Raw genomic sequence first — 24486 nt, forward strand, 5'->3', positions numbered from 1 at the left:
CTCGACGCTGTGGAGCCGTCACGTCGTCCCGCTCGGACGGACAAGGAGCGATGGCTGCGCGCCACCTCCGCAGTCACCGGCGCGAGTCGGGATCGGCTCAAGTACTCGCCATCGCCAGACGTCAAGGCGGCTGCCAACTTGCCCGTGTTTGTGCAGCGCGAGTTGCCCAATCAGTGGGAGCAGCTGCTTCCTGCGCTCGACAACTTTGTTCTCATGCACCGCGATGTGGAGCGGACTCGTATTTTTGAGCTGCTCAAGCTGACCGATCAGCTGGCTGCCCGTCAGACGCCGCGACGCCTCGCACTATTGCGCTCTCTCCTGAAAACCCTCAAGCATCACCAGGCAACGGTTCCCACGTCGTCCATTTTCGGTGTGCAGTTTGCTGGTGTGATGGAAGCGCTTCGGTCCCTCCCTCTGGCCAGACGCAGTCCCGCGCTGCGACGCGCCATCTCGCGACTGGCGCACCAGCCCGCCGTCATTGAAATGGCAGCTGCTGCCAACATTGAGCCGGCTCATTCTGCCAAAACCCTCCGTATGGCCGTCGATATGGTTCTCGGCAACGTCCGCCAAGTCCAGCAAATGCTGCGGGCGCCCTTGTCGGTCGTTCAAAAGCGCTTGGCGGAACTGCAGGGCAAGCCCCGCACTGCCACTTTTGCGAAATGCGACGAAATCTTTGCCATGCTCCCGAGTAGTGCTGTTGTCGCGCATGTGATGCAACGTCTGACGGAAGGAGGCATGTTCAAGGTTGCCATCGATCTGCACGATGCGTTTGTTTCCACGTTCGCCAGCGTGACCGCCCTGGCCGCCTCCACGCACAACCAATCCAAGACTGCACTGTTGAAATTTTCGACACAGCAAGAAGCCTGCGGTTTGGCGATGGACATGAAGACTGCCATCAAGGTCCGTCGCGCCACCGACCTGCTGCAGACTTCGACCGACCGTCTCAAGTTTATGCTTGCGAGCGCACCCACGAACGAGTTGCTCACGCCGCTGCTCGTTGCGCTGGGCCATGCTCAAGACGCGTCCCGTGTCATGGTCGAGCTCACACGCTACCGCACCTTGTTCAAAGCCGAGCCGCGCATGCATCTGGAGGCTGCTGCTGCGCTTGCCCTTGGCGGCACGCCTGTGCGCCAAGCCCTGGAGGTCCTCCCTTCTTTGCAAGCCCTCACCTCGTCGACCGAGTTGGTTCTCAGCTTGCTACGCTGCGCGGTGCGAGAGCACGACTTGGATTCCTGCGCCCGCATCATTCAGGGTTCAGGACTGGTCCAACTGTTGGAGACGGCATCCACCCGTTCTGATTTGGAAACCATCGCTTCAAGTCCCCCTCGCAACGATCTGACAGCCATCTCCCGTGCCATGCACGACATGCACCACGTTCGGAATGTGGACTATTTGCCGGGAAACGCTTCTACGAGCCCTTCGCGGCAAACATTGAGTGCGGCTGTTACCGAGGTCATTCGGGCCTTCCGCATGGCGCTCGCATACAGCGTCGAGGCAAAGCCTGCAATGGCGTCGCATCCCGCTCTGGTCGCGATGAGCGAGGCTGAGCGTGAACTGTTTTCCTGCTTGCACAAGCTCACCGCACGAGCTCCCAACGCAGCCCAACAAGAGCAAAGTCCCGCAAGCGTCCACGCCCTGTTGCAGCTTTCCCTCTCCCCGCCCGTTCTCAGAGCCTTTGGTTCGGCACAAGCCAGCGAATTGCTCTTGACGATGCCTCGCTCGGCGCTTTCACGGCTTGCAACCAGCTTTGTCGATATTTCCCCAGCCGCGGTCCAGCAACAGCTGGCCGATGCCGGCCTTCTTCCCGCGACGGTTGCTTTGCTCTATCACCAAGCTGGTCGCCTCATCGAGGAGTCGAGCCAAGCCGCTGCAGCGACCGTTGCCGGATTGAACGCCCGTCTCCATCACCATCGTCCGCCGCAACAAGACACTTCCGCAATGGTCACGGCCATCTTCAGCCTTGTATCGACCTTGTACCACCAGTTTACTCCTTTGTCGTCACGCAAGGCGCGCACCACAGGCTCGTCGTTGCAAGCACATTTGCAAGACTCGGTTGCTTTCGCCACACTAGCGACATCCCTGCGCATGGTGATGGTCGCCGAATCTCGGCGGTTCCAGAGCGCTGTCTCGAGGAGCGCGGACGCGGCCCTGCGTCTCCCGCTTTCGTCGCTGTCGCCCAGCGCTATTGACACCCTTCTTCGTGAGGGTGGATCCGTCGAGCACTTGTTCTCGCCGATCGTGGATGGCGCAACGCTCGGACAGATTGTGCCCGCACCATCCGAGCAGAGCCAGCTGTTTGACGATTGTCAGCTCCCGCTCGAGCCCTGGCGCACCAACGCGCTGGCCTATCCGTCGCATCTCTTCCGCACTTCCTATGCCCTCGCTGCAGTCATGACTCGCACCATTCTTCCGCAAATTCATTGGCGCGTGGACGCTCACCGCCAAATGGCCAATACGATGATTGCCCTCCACGCCGACGCTGGAAGTGTTGTGACAGCCATCCGACTCACCATTTCCGCGCTGCGCGAGGGCGTGCAAGTGCAGCCGCACGCGTTTGCCGCCGTTCTGCGCGCGACAGCCACGGTTCCGAGCGCCAACCCCAATAGCCAACGACTTGCGGAAATTATTGTCACGCACATCTGGCCCTCCATGAATAACGCCATGCAGGATGTGCCGCATATGAGCCGGCCCTTTCTCTCCGCGGTGACGTCGCCACGCTTCGACCAGCACGTGAGCACAACGAAGTCTTCTGTCGCGTCACCGCATCAGCCGATCGCTCCTCCGCTCGCTCATGCCGCCGCGCTCAGCCCCATCAAGGAAGCTGCAGCCGCGCCCTTCAACCAGACCGCCCGCACCGACACCGAGCCACGCCCCTTGTTGTCGTCGTTGGCGGCTGCGGGAGCGTCGTCGTTTGGCCCAGACCGAATCGACGACTTGAGTTTGATGCAGGGCGTCGTCACACCGGGGCCTGCACAGAGCCTTGGCGCCGTCTCGACGTATGTGCAGCGCGCCGACGTGTCGCTCCAGCTTGGACGGTACGCCGCGGGTGCACTGGGCGACTTTTTCAAGTGCTGCGCTCGCATCAACCGCCCCACCGAGGCGTATCTGGCGAGCCTGTCGCGTCAGTTCGACGGCGCGCTCAACCCGCGCATCTTTGACGCCCTGCTTGCCGGCCTGAACGAGGCGAATGATGCCGAGGGCTTTGCCGCAACGCTTGCGTACATGCACCGCTGTGGCGTTGCGATTGGTTTGCAAGCCCATTTGCAAATTGTCAAGCACTACGTGGCCACGCCAGCCGTCGCCGATCAAATGATCCACCGATTGCTGAGTGGCACCTCGGTTGCCGTCCGGGTTTCCGGTGACGCGTCTGAGCTGACGGTCGCGGCGCAGATTGCTTTTGCCAGCAAGGCTGCCGACTCTGAGACTGCGGGCTCGATTCCAGCAGCGCAACAACAACCCGCTTCTCCAGCAGCGCGTGTCTCACATGAGCTGGCGACGGCCGATTGGTACATGGACCTTGTTGCCACGGGTGTTTCGGCGTGGCTGCGCGCTGATCAGCCCTCTGCAGCGGCTCGGCTCGTGCTCACGTCGCTGCCCAATCTCCCTTCCTTTGTCAGCCGTTCGGCTTTGTTAACGCAATTGGCCGATCTCACCAGCTCGACGTCTGCTTCTGGCCGGACGTTTGCCAACGAGCTGACCCTTGCCTTGTGCTCCAACCCCATGCTGGTGCCTGCCCGCGCCGTCCACACCTGGCAGCATCACTTTGAAGCGCAACTTTCGGAAGAGACTCTTGCTGCTCTTGCGCGATCACGCAAGTAGTGAACCCCCCCCCCCTCCCAACTCAAACTTTCCTCCTCTCCCCCTCTGTAGAAAAAGATAATTCTCGCTTCTTAACTGTGTGTGTTTCTCTCTCTTGTGTTGCCAATTAAAACCTTGTTAAATGAACGATCGTGTGCAAATGTTTTGTTGTTGACTGCTTATTTTGCATGCAGTGAGTAGTTCAGTTCTTTTATTCTCAGTCTGAGACTCTTTGGGTGGATGATGGCTTACCGCGCAGTTGTGACGGCAATCTGCAGCGGTCGCTTTGCGTTCAGTCGGGTCGGTTTCCTTCAAAACTCTTCGCTTTTGACTTGATTGTTTCTGAAACCTGTTTGCATGATGTTGTGATGTTGTGATCATGCGTTGAGATTCTGAGTGGGAGTCGTCCATTGTGGAACATGTCATTCTCGCGCATCGCACACTTTGAACCGTTGAACTCACGCGTTGTCCCCGCTCGTCGGCTTGGTTTGACGGTCGCTGCTTCACATGGGCAGAGTACCTCGCGGGCTCAGCTGCTGGATGCCGCCAAGGTGCTGTTCGACCAGTCTGAATCTGCGCACCGAGCTGCAGTTGTAAGTCCAGCCACCATCAAGGATTGGGACGAGTCAAAAAAGCTCAGAATAATCATTGCTTGGAAAGCATTCATTTAGGATGGTTTTTTTGGAGGTATTGGTTTGTGATTATATCTCACTTTCTTCGTCGAAAAAAAACGACAAAAATGGTGTTTGAACAGGCCGATGCAACATCGAGCGCAGAGCCAACGCGATTAACCGTGGTGATTGAGAGGTGAGTTTGATCACGACCAAAATTGATTGCGATCTTGGCGATGTAATGGTTCAACTATGGGCGCTGAATGGGGGTTTGCATTGGTTTGTTGTTGTTGCAGTGCACAAGGCCTCGCTGCTTCCAAAGTCTCCAAAGGTTCTGGTGCACACGTCGTCTACGCCTCTGTGGAAGTGTCAGGCAAAGAGCAATGTTAGTCCGGCTTAGACGCGTGTCGTGCAAATTGTGCATCTTTTTTCGCGTTTGACTTTGCTGCAAAACAGATTCGGTGCTGCTCTCGGATCTCACCAATCCTACATTCCATGCGCGGTTTGTTTTCGACCCTGTCAAGCCGGACGATGCTGTTTCGATTGGTGTAAGTTCGAGCAGCCGCAGCATTCGAGAGTGTTGCTCAAAATCAGTTTAACCAAAAAAAAAAAAAAAAACCCTGTGAAAAAACTGTGCACAGATCTGGGCCATGCCAGCTTCCACTCCATCAGGACAACATCTGAAGGACAAGTTCCTTGGACAGTTAAGCATCCCTATACGGCAGCTCATTGGCAACGGCGGCGATCTACGCCAGGCAAGTCCTTCTTGATTCGCACGCACGACTCTGCTCACACTCACCGTTCCCTGTCCTGTGTGCACACCTCGTAGACAAGCGAGCTGCAAAAGCGATCTGCGCGCTCAACCGTGAGCGGCGTACTGACATTGGAGCTGGGTTTGCACCAATCGGCTGCGTCCCTACGACCGCCGGAACAGAGATCCCGAAGCAACTCGCGGTCGGGCTTGGTTCTGTCCACCAATGTGCAACAAGCGGTCGTAGCGCTGGTTCAGACGTTGCACGCCCAAGTGGACATTGGGCTGTCGCATCCAACGCTGGCACTGCTGGACTTGTTGTGCGACGTTGATGCTCTGCCGCACGCAGCATGGCAACTGTTTCTTCTAGAGCAGCTGCTTGACCAGGCAAGTGTGCACCACACCGCGTTGGTGCCATTGCTGGAATCTTTCGCAGCGGACACGTTATTCTCCGACAAGGCAAAGCGTGGGCCTGGAATGGAGCTCAAGTTTCCGCCAGTCATGGAGCGTGAGCTGCTCCCGCTGCATCGAGCAATTCGACTGGCCGCTCTTGCCTTGCAGGAGTTAGAAGTGCTTGGGCGACAGCCGTTTGCAAACGCAATCAAGCAACTCTCCGCTCAGACCCAGCTCGAGACGATTGTAGGCGGCTGGGTGTCTCTTCTGTCCGCTTCTCTCCGAAATTATCAGCTGGTACTGTCACCAACTTTGGCGCCGCCTGGAGCCAGTATCGACGGAGGCGATATGAGAACAAGTCCCATTCTGACAGTAGCTCTGGAAATCATTCGGCGCGCCTTGCAGCTGAAAAACAATGGGCCAGACCATGCACTGGACGCGCTTGTTCTCGACACTTGCACCATTCCACTGCGCGAAGCCAAGCAGTTGCTCGCGGCACGTATCACGCGAGTTCTGGCGGAGGATGCTGAGCGGCAAGAAAAGGCATCATCGGCGAGACGATCGAGCCATTTCGCACATGCGTCGGCAGCAGCACTTCTCGCTTCTTCGCGAATGCTGCTGTTGGACTTGCAGCGAGACAGTCTGATGTATCAAACCGTTTTTGAGCAAGCGCTCGGGATTAACATTGTCGCGCTGACGATCGCCAACGCCTGTCCCGCACACGCCGCCGAGGTGGAAGGCTTTTGCATGTCCAGCAACCCGGACATTCTGCTGGACAAGAGTTCGGTGCAGCTATTTTCCACTTTGCGAGAACTGCACGTCATCACCGAGCATGCTCGCGGGGCGTCCTCGTGTCAGACGCCAATGACGCTGACGCTCGCGCACGGCCATCCCGCTGCTTCGACCGCTCTCGGCACGCTGCCGTACGCACGCCACGAGCAATGGATTTCAGCGTTCATTTTGGCGTGGCTGGATTCGCTCCGGTTCAAAATGAAGGATTGGGTCAAGCAGGCGCTGGCGCACGACAGATTTTCCGCCGTGTCTGACACGCACCTTCATTCTTCGTCTGTTGTCGATGTGTTTGGCGGTCTCACTCAAGCAACCGACACCCTGAGCGATTTGCGATGGCCGGATGAGCGGATGATGCAGCAGGTATTTCTGAAGCTCGCGGAAATCGTGACGACGCAAATCACCATGTATTCCGAGCTTCTCGTGCAAAACGAGGTCATCGGCGAGCATTCTCCCCACGGCTATGTGCGGGCGGCAAGCGGCTCCGATGCGTCCATGGAGCTCGGCATCACATCGGTCTTGTGCGTTGCCATGAACAATGTGATTCAGGCATTCGACGAGATGACCACTCTGCGCGAGGTTTTGGCTGCACACATCTTGAACCCTTCGTCATCAGCAGAAGATCCAGTGGCGTCTTTGAAACCGCAGAACGAAACAAATCCCTTCTCTTTCATCTTTTCAGAGATGATCGCGGAAACGAGCAGATCATTGAACAAGTCGCTCGAGAGCTTGATGCGTCACGTCACCACGTCTGTAGCAACGGGGGTTCACATGCATCTGATTGCAATGCTGCAGTTGCTCGAGCCCGGTGCTGCCTCGCCCGCCCTGACGGGTGCTGCCAGCAACCAGGCGCCGTTGCCTACCGCGGTTCGGATTGTGTCCCACACGCCCGCATGCTACAAGCAAGCGGACGACTCGGAGGCACCACCACTTCAGCACCGACGCACGCCTTCTTTGGACGCCAAAGCCTCGCACGACAAGAGGTCTAGCAGCAGTGGTCGGTCTGTCGCCAAGCGAGCGGTGCAACTGGCAAAGTCGATTGACTGGGGCCGCAAGCGTGATCGTGCTGCCGCGCTACGCATTTCGCAAAACGAACTCGAGGCTGTCGTGACACCCTTGGTGGACTTTCTTGACGGGACGTTGCAGGCTCTGACGGCTTCGATTTACCAGGACGTGTTTCGACACCTTTTGCAACAGATCTGGCTGGCCACCCTTCAAGCGTTCGAACACGTCCTTCAGCCCGATGCGCGAACCACCTCCCCAGAGCTGTCGGCCGCACCTGGCAAGAACAAGCAGCCGCAGCAACAGCAGCAACAGCTTCAACAACAACTTCAACAACAACAGCAGCAGCAGCATTCGCCCGAAGTCACAGCCGCTGCGAGTGGGCTGAAGCCAAAGAGTGTCCGAAAGCTCACGCTTCGGCAATGGAAGGCACTGTCGGGCACGCTCAACACCTTGTTGGAGTTTTTCAACGCGGACGGCGACGGCTTGGCCACCTCGGTGCTCAAAAGCGCTCGCCTGCTGGATTTGCAAGCGTTCGTACAATTGGAGGCGACCCCGTCACCAATGTTAATGCACGAGTACTTGAAGCAACAACACGGAAAGCCGCGTACATTGCTTGACATTCCGCGAAGCGGGTCGTTGAAGGTGGATGTTCTGTTGAGGCAAGAGACCAGCACTGGCAAGATTGTCGTGGTGGTGGATCACATTCACGGCGTGGCCTTGCCAAGCTTGGATGCGAGTGGGGTAGTAAACGCCCAAGTGCAAGCGTGTCTGGTTGGAGCGAAAATGCCGGACGAAGTTGCAGAGGCGATCGTTGGTCACCAATTGCCCGCAGAAGCGACACTTGTCGGCACAGAGCCCAACCGTCTCGCCCGGACGTCCGTGTCCCTCAAATCGACCGATGTGTACTTCCCAGAAACTCTGGAAATTGCGACAACGCGAGAAGAGCTGACCCAGAGCAATCTGTCCCTTTCCGTCTGGCACCACCCTCTTTCCCGCCTTGGCAGTTCTTGTGCATTTCTTGGTGAGATGGTCGTTTCAGGCCAGTTTTTGACAGAGTCTCTGTCCTCGCCACAAGCTGCCGGTACACCTTCATCATCGCAGCAACAACCGCCTGCCAGACCTCCGCCACCTCGTGCTCAGGCGCCTGGCAGACCACCACCCCCTCATGTTACTAGTGCGTCCGCTAGTGCATCTGCGAATGTTCCTCCCTCTAGCCGGTCGAATTGGAAGATTCACGAGTCTCTGCTACCCAAAGAAACAGCGTCTGGAAAACGAGCGCTGCAAGTTCTTGCCTCAAGAAAATCCGACGCTTTGGCGCAAGAATTTGTTCGACAGCGCAAAGGGGCGGTGTTGAGTCACACAGAGACCACCTCTGCTCATGGTCGTGCTTCTTCTGCTGCAGCGTCGAGCTTGGCTGCGTCCAGCTCTGCGCTTTCGTTCTCTCACAATTCCAAAGTGCATCTCGTCAACAACCACATGTTCCGAGCGACTCATTTCAACAGTTTGCCACAGTGCAAGCTTTGCACCAAGTTGTTGGTCGGAATTGGCAAACAAGGGTACCGCTGCGAACGTTGTGGTGCGGTCTGCCACAAACAGTGCCACGAAACGTTGCCGGCCTGTGCAATCTGAATCAACGAGGTGGTGAGAAAACCTGTTGACCAATTTTATTCATCAAATAAAGTGGTGCTGCAAAAAAAAATAGGAAGCGAACAAAAATACAAACACACGCTCACAACAAAATATGCCAATAATGCCAAAAAAAAAAAAAATGATGGTGAAGAATGTCTGTCGTAACTCTCAAAAACTCAAAGGAGGCCTGCACGTCTCGCTCACAACTCCTTGTTGGCTGCTGCGACCAGCTGTTGGAGAGCAGAAACCCACAACGGATTCCACAGATCGAATGCCGCCTGCTTTTCGGCGTCGGACATGGCAGAAAACTATTTTGAACGAAACGAGGGCGCAGAAACGTTAAGGTGAGTAAAGTGGAGAGCAGCAACTCGCGCGCGCGACACACAAAGAGCGAGAGATCGACGTACTTGGATGGAGTTGATGATGAGTTGCTTGATGGTCTTGATGTCAAGCACATCACCACCCCAGCCCATAAACGCCTCATAAAAGTCGTAGGAAAGACCGCTAATATCCCAGACAGATGGGTCGTCCGAGCTAATGACAATGGGAATGTTCTGCTCCAGATAGAGCGCACCTGGATGGTTGCGCAAATCGTCCACCAGTTTCTGTCGTTGCCAACATCAAAAGTAGTGGTGGTTGTATGAGCGTTGGAAATCTTTTGCGCCTTTCGTTTGCGATTTAAGTAGCATCACATCAACATGCAACCGCTCTTACCAACACTTGATTGGAGATGGGACAAACTTCGATCGCGATTTGACGGCTGGTTACGAGGGACGAGACAATAGGATGCTTGGCAACAGCAAATCCATGGCCGATGCGGGTGGTGTTGAGCAGAACAGCGTCAAAGAGGTTGTCGTCCACATCTTGGTCTGAAGGATGGAAGGAGAAAAGTGCAATCACCTTGGTTAGACAAAACTCATCCCTCACAAAACAGCAGCAAGCCACAACACACTGCGCGTCATCCACCCCCCCTTACCAATCCAATTGGTTTCACCGGCATGGAAGAAATAAGGAATGGTCACACCGGCAGCTTGCTGGCTTTGTTGGCTGGTCAAGAACTGATCCAAGAATTCAATCAGCGGGTAGCCAGGGTCTTCCTGCGAAACAAGATCAAATCCTGAAATTGGTCGTTGCAACCAAAATGAGTCAAACCCATCGCAACTCCTACCCATCCCCGCGACTCCGCCAGCTCAACCGCGGCAATAGACCTACCGGCCACAAGATCAGGGAACTGCTGTCGGAGCACCAATGTCTCGTTGAGAAGCTCGCCAATCACGGGCGGCTCAAAGCTTCGGATGCCACAGATGATGGCTTTGCCGCCGAAAAAGGTCGTGGGATGAGCAGCGGTAAAGTTGGCAATGATTTGCTGAAGCAGCTCCATTTGGTAGGCCGACGAGTACACATTCCCGTTAATGTCGTAGAGAGGCGTGAGCGTGGTGCGGAACTCAGCGTACTGGACATTGTCGTCGACAAGCTCCTGCATTGCCCGCGTAGTGTACGCGATAAAGTACGGAATGTAGGCAACCATGCCGTCCACCAGTGACAAGGCGGACTGGAACTTTTGCCACACGATATCCTGCGTCGGATACGCCTGGACTGGGTCGTCCACCAGAACAGTCATGTTCTGAAAGAGCTGGGCATCAAAGGCGGTGGCGTTGCCCGACGCTTGACGCCAGGCAACCACATTGACCCAGTTGCAGGTCGAGGGGAGCTTGGTTGCCGCGGAAAAGCGGAACGACTGCGCGCCGCTGGTCGTGTTGAAGCAAGAATACAAGGTTGGATCGTATGTCGCTGTTTCGATAATCCAGTCAATGCGGACCATTGAGACAGAGTGCAGGTGGAGCGCGCCACCCTTTGGCCTGCAAGGCAGAAGAAAGAAAACGAAGAAGGGCAAAAATCCCATCCCACCAAAAAAAAAAAAAAAAAAAAAAAAAAGTAAGATTTCGGTTGCATCGCCAACAATCAAGTCTGAAACGTACAGGGCTTGCAAGAAATTCATGACCGGGCTGTCCGAGATGAGATGCTTTCCCGAGAAAAAGTGGAGACTTGGTGGAAAGTCAGCGTGGCGATACTTGGCCAATTCGGCGTCCTACACAACCAACCAGGCGTGGCAAGGTGAGACAAAAACGCACCGACATCCACACACATGCAAAACGAGAGAATACATAAAAATCAAACACTGACCTTCAGTTGCATGAGGATTTGGTTGGCACTTTGCTCGAGCGACGTGAGAGGAAGGTCGGCGGCCGTGCGCATCTCTGCTTCGAACTGGAGCAGATTGCCGCGCTGAGCCATGTACCTAAACGCATAATCACAAAAAAGCAATTGGAGCGCGTGAGTGATGAAAGAGTTTTGTTGAAATGAGAAAATCCTCCGCTCTCTCTCTCTATCTGAGATCTGGCACACGTTTTAATCCTCCGCTTTTCAAAGTGGATCTCGCGCGGGTGAGACTTCCACATTTGCTTGCGTTCCGTTGCTTGTAAGACCCAGCGACTTCAACAATCCATTCCTAGTTTTGAAGCTAGGTGATAAGGAGGAGTATTTCGTCAACAAAGTGATAAGCGTGGCTGGCTGTTGCTCGTCGTTGGGAGAATAGGACGGCCAGCAATCAATCCGAAAAATCAAAAAAATCAAAAAAATCAAAAAAATCAAAAAATCAAAAAAAAAAAAAAAAAAAAGAATGACATGCACTGCCCGAAAGCGCGATTTGGAGCATAAGAGCGTTGCGTAAAGGCGCTTCCACTGCGGCAATGGATACAAAAGGAATGGTTGTGCCAGATTGTTCATGCGTGCGAGCGAGCGGGAGAGTGCAATGGCAGCACGCGGAAGTCGAGTTCGTGTAGGAAGGACTTTTTGGAGAAAAGATTGATGATAACGCACTCGTTCTTGGAAATGGACGGGCGCGATCGCTGCAAGGGACGGGCAGACGCGGAGACAGCCAGCAACGCCAGCATGGCAGCTGCAGCAACGGTGAGCGCGGTGGCGGACGACGACAACTGGCGCGAGCGCGCAGCGAGTGGCTGGAACGGCATGGCGTGAGAAGTACTCAAAAAAAAAAAAAACCAAAAAAAGAGAAGAAAAAAAGAGAAGAAAAAAAAAAAGATAAAAAAAAAGACTGGCGTGACGCGATTCGATGGACAAAACTCCGTTTGATCTACTGTACGACAGAGGTGCTTCGTTCGGTCGGCGTTCAATCACATTGACACGGAGAGATACCCAAGGATCACGAGCAATCATTCAGGAAAGGGGAGGGGGTACAGAGTGCTGCATTCCAGCCGCGACGACGTCGCTCTGACGCAAACCTGCCTCTGATCCCCGATCCATACGACAGCAAATGATTTCGAGAACAATTGTACTGTATCATGTAAGAAAAACACAGGGCACAACCCCTCAACGAGCGAGACGCGAACACGGCCAACGAGGGAAACATACAAACATCAACACAAACATCAACGGGTCGCAAACCAAAGAAAACACAAGCTAGAAACAACAGAAACGCCGTCGACACAGACCACAATCAAGAGAGAAACGAACAATTAAATGTCGCTGAAAGAGGCTGGGCGGTGGCGCTTGGTGGGGACTTGATGCTCCTGATGACAAGTAGACGAAAAACGACATGAGCACCAACAACATCTTCAATCACAACATCGGGAAATCCATGCTTTGACCAGAACCAACCACCCCACACAACTTACACCAAGGTAATTGTGCGGCACCAGGCCGAACACAGTTTTTCCAGCGACCTCAGTCGAGACCGTCCACCAGCCTTCGTCGGCGCCATCGCGTGATAGCACCGTCACTTGCTGGTTCTTCTTGAGCGCCACCTCATCGTCAAACTCTGGCTGAACGTCGTACAATGCAAACAGCGTCGTAGCTGCATTCTTTCGCTCGACCGCCGCTGCAGCATCAAAATGAAAAAGAAAGAGATAAAGTAAACAACAAGTCAGCTCAGCTCACCATACAAGCTCGACATTCAGAGCATTGAATACAACGCAGGCACGAAGCCAATACCTTTGAGCAAGTTTGCAATGGTCTCATCCTCGCAGAGGTCGGCCGGACTCTCATTCTCGTAGTTTTTGGCGCTGACGTTGCTTCCACTGCGAAGAAGCAGCTCCACAATGGGCTTCGTGCCCAAGCAAGCAGCACTGTGCATGGGTGTCCTGTTGATGGCACATTCAGAGTCGACACAGTTGTGAGAAAGTGAGCAAGCACCATTCTGACAAACAACAACGCTGACAAACAACGAAAAAGTCGCCCTACCAGCCATCCACATCCACGGCGTTGATGTCGGCGCCGCGATTGAGCAGGAACTCGACAATGTCAAAGTGGCCATTGCAGCATGCGTTATGAAGCGCGGAAATGCCCTCATCGTTTCGGCAGTTGATGTCGACATTCGCCTTGTACAGCTTTTCAATCTCATCAATGTTGCCATCCAGAGCGGCATCCAAGAAGATCAGCACATTGCTAAAGCGAACGCTTCGACGCACTATTAATTTTTGTCACGTCGCGCAAACCCAAAAAAACAAAAAACAAAGTGAGCAACTACGATGCAAACCGAGTCAAATTGCAAAAAAAGAAGCGTTCGTCATACCTTTCATATCGGGTCCAACCAACTGCACGGGCACGACAGATCCGCGAGAGTTGACGACAAGACTGGCGCGAACAGCGGCATGAGGAGACTGAACAAAGGCAGAACCCGCCTTGGACTTGGCTGCAAGCAGCGCAGCAGGAGACGCGAAATCTCCCTTGCCGGCGGTGGAATGACCTCCGACCAAACCTCGCAAGCCGCTGCGTTTGTCCGGAGAGGGCGTCTCCGCAGCAGCAGCGGCAGCAGTAGTAGTCGCAGTAGCAGCAGTGGAGCTATCCTGCAAGGACGAGATCTCGTCGGGCGCTTGTAAAACCAAGACTGCGCGTGAGTCAGTCGACGAGTCCAACTCGCTCGATTCATCCACTTCTTGGACTGCGTACTCGATGGTGTGAGGGACCATTTGAGGGGCGGATGTTTGCGTGCCCGAGACTTGCGCGGCCTTTGCCACGCCCAACACAAGCGCACCATGCTCGTCGAGCGGCTGCTGCTGTGCCAAGCCCAGCGACTCTGCGCCAATGTTGGCGGCTTGCATCGCCGCCGAAGGGGACAGAGGTGCAGGGGAAGTCGAAGCAACCGTCAACAGTCCAGCCGCATTGTTCGTGGTGGCAGTCGGCTCCGACCCATGCACAGCAAGAGGAGGAGGATGAGGCGTTTGTTGCTGTTGGTTCTGACGCAGTTGCTGTTGCTGGAGCAAAGACTGGCGAGCAGCATAAAGCGCAGGCGAGCCTGTCGCGGTGGCGCTTTGTGCAATCAAGATGAACTGCTGCGCAAAAGCGGTCAGCTGCGCATCCTTCTCGACCACACGCTTTTCGGCACGTTCGAGCTCGTTCTTGACTTGCGTGAGCTCGGCAACGCGAGACTCGACCGACTTTTCCAGCGAGCCGACCTTTTGAGTCAAGTCCTCAATCGTGCGGGAATTGATTGAAATCGTGTCCGAAGCGGAGATGAGTTGCAGCTGCACGTCATTCTGCTGCTTGAGCACCTCGAAGAGCTCCGTCTTGGCTTCCTCGAGCCGCTGCTCGCGCGCATCCGATTCAAGCTTGTTGCGCGCCAGTCGCTCTTCCTGCAGCTTCTCTTGCTCTTGGAGGCGTTGGTGGAGCCGAACTGATTCGTGCTCGAGCATGGCCATCTTGTCGGCGTCAGCCTGGCGGTCTTGGCGCGACTTGGCGAGCTCATCGCGAAGGTCGGCCAACTGTCGCTCGCCCTGTGCAACAAGGGCAGCTTGTGACTCGCTTTGCTGGCGCAATTCGGCGAGTTGACGGTCATGCTCGGTAGCGTCCACAGTCGAGGAGCGCAGTTGAGCGAGGCGCGCCTCCGTGTCGGTGAGCTGCTCAGTCTTTTGCAGCAAGTCCGCGGTGGCCGTCGACAAGCGCTTGCGCATTTCAGAAACATCTGCGGGACGGGCGCCGTCAGTGAAGGACAAACGGTACTCTGACGTGCTGGCCACGGCTTGGCCGCTCGCAGCGGTAGCACGCGCCTCAGCATCCACAAGCTGCTGCGACGTTTGCTCGAGCTGCGTCTGCGATTCGGAAAGCTGGGTTTGCGTCGTGCTGAGGTCGGACTGCAGCGTGACAACCTCCTTGCGCAACGTGGCTAGCTCAGTCGTGGCGGCAGAAGCTTCTTGCCGGCTGGCCTGCAACTGGGCGCGAACAGTCTCCAGCTCGTCCTTGAGCTTTTGGGCCTCGGAGGTGGACGCGCCAAGCTTGGAGGTCGCCTGGGAGTTGGACCGCTTGATGGTGGCCAATTCGTCTGCCTGCGCGTCGTAGCGAGCGCGGCTTTCGACAATCAGCGCGTTCAACTCGCTCTGCTTTGCCTCTTGCTCGGCTTGCGTCGAGGCCAGTCGAGCGTTGGCCGCCGCAAGATCCTCCTGCAGCTCGCTTGCACGCTTGGAGGCCTGGTCTCGTTGGAGATTGGCACGAGACAACGCCTCTTGGGCGTCGAGCAGCGCTTTGCCCTTGACCTCCAGTTGGCCCACAGCGTCCGTGTATCGTTGCGCATCGCGCGTCTGCCGCGCTCGATACTGCTTGTCCAGTCCCTCGACATGGGCAATGAGCTCTTCCATCTGATGAACGAAAAGAGAGAGAGAGAGAGAGAAAAAAAAAGGGGCAATTGAGCGCAAACTCTTTGCGAGCGAAAATGTGTCAACGGGGCAAGCACATATTTTTTACCTGGGTTTGGATTGTACGCTGCTCGGTGCTGCGTGCTTCCAGCTCGACCAGCAAATCACCGTGCTTGCCTTCAGCAAGAGCCTTCTCCGCTTCCTGAGCAGCAACCAGTGCCTTGTGCTCGGTAACGGCGGCCTGTGCGGCATCTCGCTCTTCGGTCAATCGTTGACTAATGGTTGAACAAGCGCAAGCAAAAGAATGTCAGCAAAAACAAAGCCCAGCAAGCCAAACCAAACCAAAAAGCAAGCCAAAAACAAACACAAAAACCATCTTCGTGTTCGACGTCAACTGACATGGTTTGTTGCAAAGAGGCAACATCGCGCTGAGTGTCTTCCAGCTTGGTGACGGCTTCACGGCGAGCAGACTCGATCTTTTCGACCTCCGCGTCGTCGTGGTGCACACTTGAGCGAGCCGAAGCAGGTGGCGTGGCTCCGCGCTCGGCAATGTGTGACGTTTCCTTGACGGGGGAAGTTTCCAACCGCGTTGCGGCGCTTGTACTGTCGCTGCGTGGGATTTTGGCAACGCCAGCGCCGGCAGGCGCCGCGGCAGAAGGTGATTCAGCCGAGTGCTCGTTCAGCACAATGATGGAGTCGCGCCGCCGAGTGGCAATGGTCTTGGCGGTATTGACTGTGCGTTTGGCCACCATGCCCGCTTTGCTCGAAATGCGCTGCAGGAAGAGCTTCCGATCGGTGTAGCCGCGGACGGTCCACATTTTCTTCAGGAGCAGAGGGCGCTCGGCCGTGCCCAGCACGCGCTCGCGGTTGCCAGCCCAGCACTCTTTGAGCTGGAAGTTGTTGATTTGGTTTTCACTTTCAGCCACGTGGAAATACTTGACCAGCATGATGAGCATGACCTCGCGCGCGGTGGTGGACGTGTCCACCAACAGGGTCTTGTAGGTGCCTTCTCCGACATGAATCTGAATCAGCCCTTCTTCCTTTTCGGTCGAGGCAAGCGCAAGCCCGCCCATCTCGTCAAAGGTGACATCCATGAGCAGCGATCCCAGCGTGTCAGCCGGATCGGTGATGGATGTGAGCGAATGGCTTTTGCGCTCGTTGCGAACCTCGATGATCTTTGCGAGCGAGGACGTCGTGTGGCAGAAGAGCGAGCTCACGCCGTTGCTCTTGTGATGGAAGACGCGCACGCAAATCTCGTCCGAGGGTCGGATTTCGCCTTCGGGCACTGCAAAAATGCACGAAAAGTCCCACGGAATGACGTGCGTTTCCACACCGGATGTCGGACGAGAGCGGACCATGGACGTGGGCCGCGAGGAGGACGCTTCGCCAGGCGAGGAGGAGGCTGGGGACCGCTTGGCAGAATTGGACGACGTTGGGGACGAGCCCGCGCTGGCAGAACGATTCTGGCCGTCAGCCTGACGCTCTGGCGTACGAGGCGGAGCAGTGGCATCTGCAGGCTCATCGCCTTCGTCAATGCGCTCGTGCGACAAGGGCGAGAGAGAGCGCGAGTTGCCGCTGTGCGGACTGCTTGGCCTGGCATTGGCGGGCTTGTTGCTGCTGCTGATGTTGTTGTTGCTGTTGGCAGCCGGCCTTGTCGGGTTGACCGAGTTGGACTTGAACACTTGATCGCGGAAGGAGACGGTGCAAAACGCCGACTCAATGTCGGCAGTTTCTGCAGAATCTGGACCAAAAAGGCCTTCCGTCTCGACAAGGTTGACAGTGAGCGTGGCGGCCGTCATCAAGTGCTGCGACGCCAGGGATTCTCGGTTGGAGAGGTTTGTCGTGCTCATGCTCGCAGCGGTACTAATGCTGCCGTTGCTGGCGGATGAGGACATGGACGCTGCGGATGCACTCGCGGCATACGCAGGAATGCTGCTGGCGCTTGTGCTCCGTGGTACCGTTGAGGAGGAGGACGAGGACGGCGACGACGACGACGACGGGTTGGAAGCGGTCGACGACGCAGGAAGACCTGGAGCGAACGAGGATGACAGGACGCCTCCGGTGGTGCTTGACTTGCGATTCTGGCTGCTGCTGGGCGTGTTTGGCGGCGAGATGGATGTGGAGGGCCCTGCACTCAAGCTTCCATTCGTATTGCCAGCATTCGCAGCCGCACTGCTGCTGCTGCTGCTACTGCTACTGCTACTGCTGCTTGAGCCAACGTTGCTGGCTGAGCGGAAGAGCGAGCTGATAATCTTGCTTGCCTTCTGCGTCGCGCTGGTCGAATGCGATGGCGAGCTCGATGCGGCGGTTGCACTCGAGCCCACCTGCGAGAACGACGACGGCGATGACGACGAAGATGTCGATGCTTGCGAGAAGGACGGGGCGGCGGCAGAGGACGCAGACGGCAGGCTGGTTGCTGCGGAAGCGATTGGCAGACCTGAAACCGACATTCTCGCTGGTCCGCTCGCATTGGCGCCAGTCATCACAGCCGAGCTTGACGATGCAGTAGAAGGAGTAGTAGTAGTAGTAGAAGAAGTAGTAGTAGAAGAAGAAGCAGAGGATCCAGAGTGGAGCGACCAAGCCGAGCCAGATTCACCGGAAGAAGGGGAAAAAGCAGCGGCGGTCGGCAGGAGCGAGGTGGCCTGCTGCGGCTGGGTGGATGGCGCGACGGACGAGACGACGACGGCGTTGGCAAGCACTGCGACGGTCGACCTGCGTGCTGCCTGCGCCTGGTGGTGCTGGACGACGTGCGAGCGCCGCTGCTGCCCAGTGAGGATGGAGGGACTGCCAGGCGCCGACCCGGTTGCAGCTCCAGTTCCAGTTCCAGTTGCAGCTCCTGCTCCTGTCGCTCCTGCCACTCCTGCTCCTGTTGCTCCTGCTGGTGCTGTTGCTGCTGCGGTCGCAGTCGCAGATCCAGATGCAGCGACAGAGTCCGATTGCATACTTTAGCTTGGTTTTTATTGTATTTTATAGTATTTTTTGAGAATTTTTTTCCTTTTCTTTTTGTTTGCCTTCTGTTTTTGGAGCTTGTTTTGCTTGACTTTTGAAACGAAAGCAAACGAAAGAGAAAGAAAGAAAGAAGACGACAAGAAAACAAGAAAACTAAGAATGAAAAAGGACAAAAAAAAAAAAAAAAAGCAAAAGCAGACAACAAACAGAAAAAGAAAAAGCAAACAAAACAACCAAAGATCAGAAAGTGTCAAAGCACAGATTGAAACAAAGTGTGACGAGGATGGAGCAAAGTCGTTGAATCGATGGATGAATAGATGGATGAAATGCTGCTATTCAATACTCTCGAGAATCGGAGCGCACAGTCGCAAGTGCGCGATCGGTTCATTGGATGTGAAATGTATCGGCGTAGATCCACGCTGCTCAGCTCAGCTCAGAGTAAAGTCAATGCAAGAACCCTACCAATCCGCTGTTTCCCATTTCCACATTTTTTGCAACTCAACTTTGGTCTGAGAAACCTCGAACTCAGTCTTCTTCTTTTGTCAATTTTTGCTCGGTTTTTGCCCCGGCTGTGACTTGCAACAACTCAACCATGAACGTTGTCAAAGCAGTCCGCGACTATGTGGAAAAGATGGTCAAGGACGTGCCCGGAATGAAGGCCGTCATCCTCGACCGCTTCACGGTAACTTCAATTCAATGCTTGGGTTTTTTTTTTCGTTTTGTTCGCTTTTTGCTCGGCGCACGGCGAACTCGCCCGCCCCCTCACCTCCCTCCGCCGGCCCGTTCCAACTCAATAACAAACAATCGCATCGCTTGGCCAACCCCACCCATCCCCGCTGCGTCTCCACTGGCATGGTTCGCAGTGCAGCAACGTCGAGCCGGTTTGAAAAAGTGCCGACATCGCAGCAATAATTCGGCGCCCAGTCCGTCACTCGCCCCGTCGTCGCTGAGCGATAGCATGGACTTGGCGATGCCCCATTTCCACGCTGTTCAGGAGAATGTCGCGCTGTGGAGGCGAGGCGCGGGAGGCAGCAAAAAGGATCGACCGAAAAAAAAAAAAAAAAGACAATGCAAGTTCCATACAAAAAAAAAAAAAAAAAAAAAGCAGGTTTTTTTTTTTTTTTTTTCGTTCTGACCTTTTGACCGACCTTGACATCAGCAATGCAATCTCGGCGTCATGAGATGAAAGGTGACAATTGCTGGAAACACTCACATACAAAAACATGATGTTGTTGCAAAATGATGGACAGACACAATACCTCAGTCTGGTCTATTCGCAGTCGGAAATCCTGCAAAAGGAGGTGTACGTGATTGACAAGCTCGAGAACGCCGGACGCGCGGCCATGCAGCACTTGAAGGCAGTCATCTACGTGCGTCCCAGTGAAGAGTCTGTCTCGCAGCTGGTCGCCGAGCTCAGGGCGCCAAAGTACGGCCAGTACTACATCTGTACGTTTCAATTCATCCAGACGCTTCAGGCACTGCATGAGACTCACTGCAGCAAAACCATGCATGTTATTTGTTGCAGATTTCTCCAACCAGGTCAAAAAGTCGCAGCTCGAGCAACTCGCAGAGGCTGACGAACACGAAGTGGTCAAGGAAGTGCTGGTATGTCCCTTTTTTGCCCGGCTGATCGTGCTCTCCCTTGGGCAATTTGTCTCACACCAGCCTCCCATTCACTGTGACTGTCTCACGCACAGGAGCTGTACGCTGACTTTCTTGCCGTCAACCCTGGCCTGTTTTCGCTCGGTATCACGGGATGCATGCTTTCGGGTGCACGCGATACTTGGGAAGAGCGCGCCATGGGCCGTGCCGTCGAGGGCCTCTCGGCTGCCTTGCTGTCGCTGCGCCGACGACCCGTCATCCGCTACGCCAAGATGTCGAACCTTGCCAAGGGTCTTGCTACTGAGCTGACGGTATGAAGGTTTTTTTTTTTTTTTTTTTAGTTTTTTTATTTTTTGAGACTGGGATCAGAAAGCGTTGAGGTTTGTCACCCTCAGCTCACTCTGCATGTTGCATTGGCCACTCCGCCTCTTTTTTTTTTTAAATACCGCAGCTCCGCATGCAAAGCGACGCGGCCCTCTGGCAGTTTGGCCGCAATCAGGACGTGCCGCCACTGCTGATGATCCTCGATCGCCGAGACGATCCCGTCACGCCGTTGCTCAACCAGTGGACGTACCAGTCGATGGTGCACGAGCTGCTCGGCATTTACAACAATCGCGTGGACTTGTCCAACATTCCAGACACGTCGTCGGGGCGGCGACAAGAGAAGGACGAGCTCAAGGAGGTCATTTTGAACTCGGAGCAGGACGAGTTTTCCAAGAAGAACATGTTCTCAATTACGGCGAGGTCAGCCAGAACCTCGTTCTCCTCACGGAAGAGTTCCAAAAGCACACGCAGGAGAACAAGAAGATTGAATCGATCGAGGACATGAAGGCCTTCATCGAGCGCTACCCCAAGTTCAAGCAAATGTCGGGCAACGTTGTCAAGCATGTGACTGTCTTTGGCGAGATTGTTCGTCGCATCAACCTCAACGATTTGTACTCTTCCTCCGAGATTGAGCAAAACCTGGCATGCCAAAACGTTGAGCACGCTCAAGCATTGGAGGTAAGTGGGCGTTGTGCAACGCAATGTCGAGTCCTTGTTGTGTTGCTGACTGTGGTTTTTGGCTTTTTGGATCAATGTTTTTTTTTTTGGGGGGGGGTGTAGGATGTCCGATCTGTCATTGACAACAACAAGGCCACCGATCTCGACCGTCTTCGCGTCGCCCTGCTGTACGCGCTGCGATTTGAGCGCAACAGCTCTGCTTCCATCCCGGCCCTTGTTGATTTGCTCAACCGCCGCGGCGTGCATCCCGATCTTGTGGCTGTAAGTTGAGCGATTTTGCGAATGCTTGATAGTTGTTGTTGCAGTCGATTGCATTGTCTTAATTTCCCCCCCCCCTTCTATCCCATCCTCGGGCTTTTTTTTCTCCTCAGATTCTCAGCGTCATCACCCGATATGCTGGCGCCGATGTCCGTGCAAGCGACGTGTTTGGCAACAAGAGTATCATCTCGTTTACAAAGAAGGCGCTCAAGGGCTTGAAGGGCGTGGACAACATTTTCACGCAGCACGAGCCGTACCTGGTCGAGGTGCTGGATTCGCTCATGAAGAACAAGCTCAAGGACCAGCAGTTCCCCTGGGCCACGCCCAGCATGCGCGAGCGGCCACAAGACATTATCCTCTTCGTGGTCGGTGGCGTCACGTATGAAGAGGCTGTTGCTGTCGACAAGTTCTCTCGCGCCACTCCCGGCAACCCGCGCATTCTTCTTGGTGGCACCAACATTCACAACACGTTTAGGTGCGAAGGCTTTGTTGCTTCTGTTGTCTTTGTTTTTGTTGTTTTTGTTGTTTTCGGGTTGGGGGCGGTTGGGTGCTTGAGCTGGTTTTGAACTGACTGTGATGGGGGTTTTGCTCTTCTGCTCCCTGTAGCTTCCTCGAGGAGGTGGAAAAGAGCATGTACGGTCCCCGCAATTCAATCTTTGTCGAGCGCAAGTTGCGAGGCGCCGCGCCGCCCAAGACCGAGGTGATCAAGTACAAGTCCACCGATAACCAGTCCTCGCAGCTGACATAAAAAATGCGGCGTGCGCAGGTGTTGTTTCTTTGATTTTTTTCTAGTTGGGATTTGAACTTGATGGCATTGCAAGTGTTTAAAGTATCGCGGCGTGCTTGACAGCGATTGGTTTTTAAAATACAAGGTGGATTTTTTCGTTGGATGCCTCGTTGAATGCCTTTCGCGAGTGAGGAGCATTTGCTTTACTGCGCTTCCTGCTGGTTCTGATTCATGGTGCAAACAGAGCACTGCAAGAAGAGGGACTATTGAGTTGTCTTGTCAAAAGTAAGGTTGAGAAGCGAGAAGATCTTCCTCCACCAGCCAATCCGCTCCCTGACATCCATTTTTTGCCACAACAATCAGACTTGCTTCGCAATGTGTATGACTTTTGGTCTTTCTGAGCACCAAATCTCAGTCTCTTTTTTCGATATCGCCTTTGCATTGAGCGTTCATGGTAAAGTCTCTGATGTTTGTACCCTTTTTGTCTCCCACCACCACCCGCTCTTCAGCTGAAACGCGAGTGCGCTTTCCACCCCAGTCACTCTGCCTCACGCAGTGCCGCGCACGGTTCCAACGCACTGAAGCTGGAACGTTGAGATCTCGTCGTCTCTTCAAGCTAATGCATTTTGACTCTTTGTGCTACGTTCCTGATGTCTGCATGTCTGCATGTCTGTATGCCTATGTGTATGTGTGTGCGTCTGTTGCAGTTGTTCTACTCGTTCTTCAAGACGCTGGTCGACAAGGAAGTGGTCGTCGAGCTCAAGAACGATCTCTGCATCACTGGCACACTGCACTCGGTCGACCAGTTCCTCAACATCAAGCTCCTCGACATTTCCGTCGCCGAGCCCGAAAAGTATCCCCATATGGTGAGTTGTTTCAATGTGCACCGGTGGCAGCGCGTCACGATTGGCGGGAAGGCCGATCAACAACGCCACTTGACGTTGAATGAGATTTCGCAAACGAGGGCCTTATTCATCCTCTTTATCGGGGGAGGATGGCATGGAGACCAAGAGAGAAAGAGAGCCAGTTTGCTAACGACGGCAATGTTTTGTTTGTGATGCTTTGTCAGGTCTCGGTCAAGACTTGCTTCATTCGAGGATCGGTTGTTCGATATGTTCGCCTCAACCCAGCATTCGTCGACACAGAACTGCTCCAGGATGCTTCGCGAAGGGAGGCTAACAACATCAAGGGTGCGGCATGATGAGGCATGCGCTCTGAACGATGCGAACAAATAAAATGACACAAATTCAACATCGCTCGCGTTTTGTGATTGAAAACAACTGGGGGGGGAGGTTCCTCTACATGCGTAAGGACACGGCATTTTCGAGAGCAATGTCGGCATGGGAGGCGATGATCAGCATGCCACCGCGCTGGCGATGGTCGCGAATCATGGCCTCTAGCAAGGCAATGGATTGCGTATCGAGTCCTAACGTTGGTTCGTCTAATAGCCACACGGGGCGAGCAACTAGTGCCAACCTGCTTAGTGCCAGGCGCTTGCGTTGGCCCTGGTAACGTCGCCAGAGTTGTTGCAGCAGTTGAAGTGAATGGGGGGGTCAGTTTTCGCCACACGATCAAAAGAACGATTTGGCAACCTCAGTATCGCTTCACCGTTGACAAAATGTTGGTCATGAGATCCCGCAATTCCCAGAGGCGCATGAGCTTGAGCACATGTGTCGCACTATAATGTGTGTTGCTATTGATGGAGAACAGCTCGATTTGCTGCTGCACTGTAATGTTTGGTGTGATTTGCGGCTGGAAGAAGCATTCGAATGCGAGTCAGTGGGGTATGTGTCGAATGACAATGCCACACATTTCTTGGATCTTACCAACCCAGGATCCTCAAACCAGCAAAATCGCTCTGCTTCCCAGCGCTTGAGTTGCAAACCACCAGAATCGCAGAGGACGGAATCCCATATCAGTCGTCCCGCCACTGGCGGCAAATCGCCGACAATCATGTCCAGTAGTGATGTTTTGCCAGCTCCATTGGCGCCCTGTATTCCCAAAGCCGGTGAGCATCGCTCGAATCGACGCCGGTTTTGCAAGAACAACAAAAAGCAAACGTGCTGTACCTGCACAAGCATTGCGCCGCCGGCTGGAAGTGAGAAGGACACGTTCTTGAATATAAGCGATCCTTCCTCCATTGCAGTGAGTTTATGGCCTATGAGCACCGCTGGAGATTTTGCCAAAGTGTAACCACACACGTGAGAAACTACAAGTCTGAGAACCCGGCTTTGGTGTGTGTTTTTTGTGAAACGATCCACTGTCAATCACTCCCAGCAACGTTGGTTGCAAGCATGCATAAGCTCAAGTTGTGGGTGGGGGCCT

The 24486-nt window shown here is 54.7% G+C and overlaps 7 protein-coding genes across 7 annotated transcripts; 4 read left to right on the forward strand and 3 right to left on the reverse strand.

Moving 5' to 3' along the window:
* CAOG_01677 (hypothetical protein) lies at nt 1-3863 on the forward strand. Its single transcript, XM_004364488.2, has one exon. It carries the CDS (start codon nt 214-216, stop codon nt 3817-3819), a length of 3606 nt encoding a protein of 1201 aa, XP_004364545.2. The 5' UTR covers nt 1-213; the 3' UTR covers nt 3820-3863.
* Nucleotides 3864-4018: 155 nt separating this feature from the next.
* On the forward strand, nt 4019-9055 carry CAOG_01678 (hypothetical protein). The gene is made up of 7 exons (XM_004364489.2): nt 4019-4098; nt 4314-4391; nt 4553-4605; nt 4706-4794; nt 4866-4957; nt 5051-5164; nt 5239-9055. Exons 1-7 carry the CDS (start codon nt 4039-4041, stop codon nt 8974-8976), a joined length of 4224 nt encoding a protein of 1407 aa, XP_004364546.2. The 5' UTR covers nt 4019-4038; the 3' UTR covers nt 8977-9055.
* CAOG_01679 (insect-derived growth factor-B-like protein) lies at nt 8992-12078 on the reverse strand. Its single transcript, XM_004364490.2, has 8 exons — nt 11857-12078; nt 11161-11275; nt 10956-11065; nt 10189-10835; nt 9953-10093; nt 9691-9845; nt 9384-9581; nt 8992-9284 (listed from the first exon to the last, which is right to left on the reverse strand). Exons 1-8 carry the CDS (start codon nt 12006-12008, stop codon nt 9177-9179), a joined length of 1626 nt encoding a protein of 541 aa, XP_004364547.1. The 5' UTR covers nt 12009-12078; the 3' UTR covers nt 8992-9176.
* Nucleotides 12079-12311: 233 nt separating this feature from the next.
* CAOG_01680 (hypothetical protein) lies at nt 12312-18718 on the reverse strand. Its single transcript, XM_004364491.2, has 7 exons — nt 16023-18718; nt 15733-15898; nt 13568-15626; nt 13237-13462; nt 12988-13136; nt 12672-12874; nt 12312-12566 (listed from the first exon to the last, which is right to left on the reverse strand). The coding sequence occupies exons 1-7, from the start codon at nt 18563-18565 to the stop codon at nt 12513-12515; spliced, it is 5400 nt and encodes a 1799-aa protein (XP_004364548.1). The 5' UTR covers nt 18566-18718; the 3' UTR covers nt 12312-12512.
* A 409-nt stretch (nt 18719-19127) lies between these two features.
* CAOG_01681 (vacuolar protein sorting-associated protein 45) lies at nt 19128-22182 on the forward strand (the record flags this gene model as incomplete). The annotated part of the gene is made up of 9 exons (XM_004364492.1): nt 19128-19254; nt 19823-20018; nt 20098-20177; nt 20270-20485; nt 20626-20856; nt 20919-21176; nt 21279-21437; nt 21548-21909; nt 22041-22182. The coding sequence occupies exons 1-9, from the start codon at nt 19165-19167 to the stop codon at nt 22180-22182; spliced, it is 1734 nt and encodes a 577-aa protein (XP_004364549.1). The 5' UTR covers nt 19128-19164.
* A 394-nt stretch (nt 22183-22576) lies between these two features.
* On the forward strand, nt 22577-23416 carry CAOG_01682 (snRNP core protein SMX5). The gene is made up of 3 exons (XM_004364493.2): nt 22577-22615; nt 22869-23027; nt 23231-23416. Exons 1-3 carry the CDS (start codon nt 22613-22615, stop codon nt 23360-23362), a joined length of 294 nt encoding a protein of 97 aa, XP_004364550.2. The 5' UTR covers nt 22577-22612; the 3' UTR covers nt 23363-23416.
* CAOG_01683 (heme ABC exporter) lies at nt 23402-24486 on the reverse strand. Its single transcript, XM_004364494.2, has 4 exons — nt 24231-24486; nt 23988-24152; nt 23770-23913; nt 23402-23666 (listed from the first exon to the last, which is right to left on the reverse strand). The coding sequence occupies exons 1-4, from the start codon at nt 24300-24302 to the stop codon at nt 23460-23462; spliced, it is 588 nt and encodes a 195-aa protein (XP_004364551.1). The 5' UTR covers nt 24303-24486; the 3' UTR covers nt 23402-23459.

This window comes from Capsaspora owczarzaki (genome assembly GCF_000151315.2).
Source record: "Capsaspora owczarzaki ATCC 30864 unplaced genomic scaffold supercont2.2, whole genome shotgun sequence".
Taxonomy (NCBI): Eukaryota; class Filasterea; order Ministeriida; family Capsasporidae; genus Capsaspora; species Capsaspora owczarzaki.